The sequence below is a fragment of the Sardina pilchardus genome, chromosome 17 (genome assembly GCF_963854185.1).
Source record: "Sardina pilchardus chromosome 17, fSarPil1.1, whole genome shotgun sequence".
NCBI classification, from domain to species: Eukaryota; Metazoa; Chordata; class Actinopteri; order Clupeiformes; family Clupeidae; genus Sardina; species Sardina pilchardus.
The window spans coordinates 24,330,535-24,335,534 of NC_085010.1; the positions used below are offsets into that span (position 1 = coordinate 24,330,535).

The following is a 5,000-nucleotide window of genomic DNA, read 5'->3' on the forward strand; positions in this document are numbered from 1 at the left end:
AATCGACTTTAGACGCTTCATTTTTTTCTTGTGTCAAATAAAGCGCGACAGACGAACTTGAACATCTTTTCTATTACAACAACACTGGCAGACGAGATCAGGTACCGACACTGTGTACAAGTAGAGCACCACATGAGGGATTTACTGGAGAATTTGGCTGCCGTGAGGATGAACGCAAACAGCGCTGGAGTGAAAGCACCCGAAGTTGGACCAGAAATATAAGGCGGGCGATAAATATCTGGAGCGCGGAGCTCATTAGGCGAACAAAACGGCATTAATTACGACCTCGCTATTATCACCTGCATGTAAAGGCTTTACCACCTTCTGTGTTTTATTTAAACTTCAGTATGTTATTCACAGTTAAAAAGAAAACCCAGGGGAACTGCGAGAGAAAGGCAGGCTTTTCCCCCAGTTTTTTTCTCCTCCTTTACGGGTAAAGAAGACAAAAAAAACTTGAGACTGGTGGGGACACTCACTCTCTCTCTCCTTCTCTCTCTCTCTCTTCCTCCCTCCCTCCCTTTCAACTCGGACTCGGCAGCGCGTGGGGATGAAGAGGTCAGTGGCGGCAAAGTGTGCGCCCGCCGTGTTAATTTAGTATGACAAGATAAAGCCGTAATCTCCCCCTCGCTCGCGCCTGTAAACCAGCGCGCTACCCAGGGACAACCGAGAGTCGATTTACACTCCATATCACTTTATACAATTGCCGTGACAAAGCCCCTTCCGAGTCCTCGCGTGTAAATCTCTCCCTCACTCAACTCCGCTGCCAGTCAGCGCGAGGCGGATTGGGCACTAAAGCCGCAGCAGAAACTCCACATCTCACACGTGCTGCCAGAGCGCGCCTCAAAATCCGCACATCCGCGAGATGGCTGCGGATTAATGATCCACATCAAATAGTCACCCCACATCATGACTAAACCCCTCCCGCCCAAACACATCTAAGCCTGCCAAATCAACGGAGACAGCAATGTACAATAATAATAATAATAATAATAACAAATATTTTATTTCTATTTTCAGGTTAGCTTTTGCTTGTTCTGTTTCAAACCACTGAGCTGTTTAAATGTTTATCAGTTAAATCATGTCTGTCCGTTCAGAAACATGAAATGTAAGTGAATAACAATGTGATCCAGCACAGAGCCAGGAACCATAAACAAACATCATAAAATTCCAATTAGAACAGACTGCAACAACAGAGAGATGAAGAGGACTTTGCTTTATGACCGAGCAACTATTTTCCCAATGGCAGAGTCCAACCATGTCTCATAATCAGCTTGTTAATTATGGAATTAGCTTACCATTACAATCCCATAAGCTCTGGTTCATTGTTTTACTGCGCCACATCGATTCTCAAAGTCTACTGTCTCAGCTTGGGTTTATCAGAGAGATAGCAGAGAGAGAGCAAGAGAGAGAGAGAGAGAGAGAGAGAGAGAGCAGAGGGGAGAGGGGAAAGGGCAGAACTGCTTGTGCTCAGGCGGTGATCAACGTGACGAGGGCCATGCTTGGGGGTCAGAGAGTACACGCTGACAAACACACACACACACGCACACACTCGCGCACATACAAAAACCCAACATTCCCACAAATCCACACAAAACACACTCTCCATGTGTACAGATAACAGATAATGTGTCCACAGATAAAGCAGGCACACTACATAATGATAACATGAGATAGACATTTATCTGTTTCCTGTGTGCACAGTGTAGGGGCATTGAACAGGCAGGTTGGGGGTCAGTCTGCATGCGATAAGGAACACGATGGGGTTATTCTGATTCCAGATCAGTTCAACTCAATCCAATTCTAATCAGTTCAGTATTTATTTATTTATTTATTTTTTTTGGGGGGGGAGGGGGGTGTTAAGAGAGACCTAAAGCAAAGCATTGTGGTAGGGCTCCAGTGTGTCAGGATCTGATCCCATGTAAAGGAACAGGAAACTCCAGGAGCAGCCTAGCTCAGGATGGGGGGCCATCCATCTGAGGTTGTCCCGGGCACTGGTTTACACACAGGCACACCATCATGACATATGCAGGGGGGATTATTGTTTTGGCCGATCTCTCTCTCTCTCTCTCTCTCTCTCTCTCTCTAGTTCTCTCTATCACGCTCTCTCTATGCATCTCTCTCTCTTTCTCTCTCTCTCCCAAACACAGGTATGAGTCATCTCCTTCCCCTCTCGGTGGAGCGAAGCGAATGAGCAAGCAAGCAGACGGGCGAACGAGCGAACGAGCGAACGACCAACCGAGTGGCCGACCAAACGGGTGGGCCTGTCTGGCTGCCACCATGAGTCAGTGGCGGATACTTACACACGACCATCGGGAGAGTGAGAGAGAGAGAGAGAGAGAGAGAGAGAGAGAGAGAGAGAGAGAGAAGAGAGAGAGAGAGAGAGAGAGAGAGAGAGAGAGAGAGAGAGAGAGAGAGAGCGAGAACAGCATTGTAGAACATCGTCTAAATATAGACGGAAGACAAAGTGTGGGAAGAAGCGAGAGTGATTGACGTGCCATAGTCTGTGGGCAGCAAAGCCACTGGTGGCCACAAGCCTGGTGCGTGGGTGGAGCTTATGACAGCAACACCATAATTGTGGGAGGGGCACTGGTGCAGCTATATGGTAGAGGTATACAGACGTGGGCCTGATTGGACACCCAGACTGTCAGTTAATCAATGTGGGAGAAGTCTGAACAGTCAAAACAAAGGAGCAATGGGCCTACTGTCCGAAGCAAGACCCAGGATAGGAGACTAGACCCAAAAGGGAGAGAAACATAGACCTGTTCTTCTTTGGAAGTTTGAGGAAGCAAGTAAAAGGAAAAGGAGGTAGAGACATCGTTTTCATAAAAGATTGAAAAAAGAAAACAGAATAAAGGAAAAGAAAGAGATGGAGAGAATGAGAGAAAGAGAGAAAGAGAGAGAGAGAGTGAAAAAGGAGGACTATTAATTAGGGTGCGTATGCCTTACCATGGAGCTGTGTAGAGTTGGGGGGCTGTCGGGGGCCCGTGGTGAGCGAGGGGACACCTTGCTGCAGTAGGAGTTGAGGGGTAAGTGAATGACAGGGTGCCCGTCATTCTCCCCATCATCCATGCGCTGTCTGCTGGTCGCCATGGCTACCTCTCCATCTGTTCCCCCATATGGAGAGGCTGGTCGCTTGGAAGACATCCTAGAAAAAAAAACAGGAGAGAGAAGAGAGGGAGAGAGAGAATGAATGAACGGTATTCCGGAGGACGGCAAAAGTGAAGGACAGAAAAAGAGAGAGAGAGAGAACGAGAGACAGAGAGCGAGAGAGAGAAAGTGACAGAGACATTTGCTACTCTTTAATCATGACTGACATACATCATGGCTTTATGTGGGAGACAGTGGGCCTCCCACAATGTCTTTCATTTTCTGCTCTCTCTCTCTCTCTCTCTCTCTCTCTCTCTCTCTTTTCACACACAGACACAGACACACAACAAGCATTCAGTAAACACCCCCATACATACACACACATACACATATACACACACACACACACACACACACATAAGTCTGCCCAGTATGTCTGACGTGACGGACACACACACACACACTCCCATCACGCTGACACCGTAATAACCGAGCGCGATAACAAGCCATGCTATCACCATAGCAATCAAAGCCATCAGTCTTGCAAGCCTTGTTCCCCCCATCTTGACAAAAGGGTCTCCGTGCGCTATCAAGCATCTATTTATCCTCCTCCCCCTTACGTCTCCTGTCAGTGTTCTGAGTCTGAGTCAGGGGAGACGCGCAGCGCCTCTAGTCCATTAAGCGTCCAGAGGGCAAGCCCTCATCGCCTGCGTAAATCAAAAGACACGGCTCCAACAATGGGCCTGATAGACTAGGGGGCTGACTGAGTTTGTTTGTGTGAGGGAGTGAGTGAGTGAGTGAGGGAGTGAGTGAGTGTAAGTGAGAGAGAGAGAGAGTGAGAGAGAGGGCTAGAAAGCTGACAATGTACTCATGAGCCATACTATTGACAATAGGTGCATGAAAACCTTGTGCGAACAAAACAGAGGAGGAAAATAGCCCCAGAAAAAAGAAAGGAGTCCACTAGAACTGTTACCTTGAGGAAAAAAAAAAAACAGAAAAAATCAAGAAGAAAAAGAAGGGGAGGGGGTTGCATCTATTAAAGGAGGCCTTTCTCTGTCCTCTCTCTCTTGCTCTCCTTCCCTCCCTCCCTCTCTCCCTCCCTCCCTCTCCCACACACTCACTCGCTCGCTCTTTCCTTTTCAGCAAATACATTTTTCCCCGCGGTTGAATATGGGAGAGAAGAATGAATATGCCTGAATAATGGGGTTTAATCTGGTTCACAGCACTTCCTAAGTGCTTTCAGGGTCTCTCACCAGATTTGAAGCCACTGGTACTATGACCCTGGGTAATCAGGAACCTTCGTTTAGGGCCAACTAGGGGATGGGGGGAGGTTTAACAGCGTGACACAGGAAAAGACTGCCAGAAAGAGAGCACACTGATACTACCATCCCCCCCCCCAAAAAAACCACACACACGGTCAAATTAATTTCACTGGCAAAACACTCTTATTAAATCAGTCTTGTCCAGAAATCACTTGGCAGTGTCACACTTTGACTTTGAGCTCAAAGTGAGTGAGTGAGTGAGTTAACTTGATAGAGTTAAACTCGTTAGGGATAAAAGTCACCAGATCCTTAGGTGTTTGCCCTGCACGGGCAACACTGGATTTAGGTCAATTAATCACATCATTACACCCGCTTTACATTCTATTTCAAGTTTCGCAGCTTGTAAAACGAGCAACGATTGAGGAAAAAGATTCTGTTTGGGGTCAGAGTAGCTGCTACAGTTTACGTTGCAGTCATTCTCTTCTAAAAACAGTTACAGGCACCCTGTGCCTTCTTGCTTTAGTTGGCGGATGGCAGTGAAGCTCTGTCTAGCTGTTACCGGGAAAATTTCAACTATTCCGATTGGCTACAGCACAATCAGCATCTTATCAGACCCGGTCCTGATTCCAAGTCCTATCCTGATTGGCTGTG

At 47.2% G+C, this 5,000-nt stretch overlaps 1 protein-coding gene across 1 annotated transcript in view; it reads right to left on the bottom strand.

Annotated features, from left to right (window-relative positions):
- The window catches only part of sox5 (SRY-box transcription factor 5), a 105,338-nt gene that overhangs the window by 87,542 nt on the left and 12,796 nt on the right, over nt 1-5,000 (bottom strand). The window contains 1 exon segment of the mRNA XM_062517864.1: nt 2,947-3,145. Within this exon segment, the coding sequence (XP_062373848.1) occupies nt 2,947-3,145 (199 nt within the window).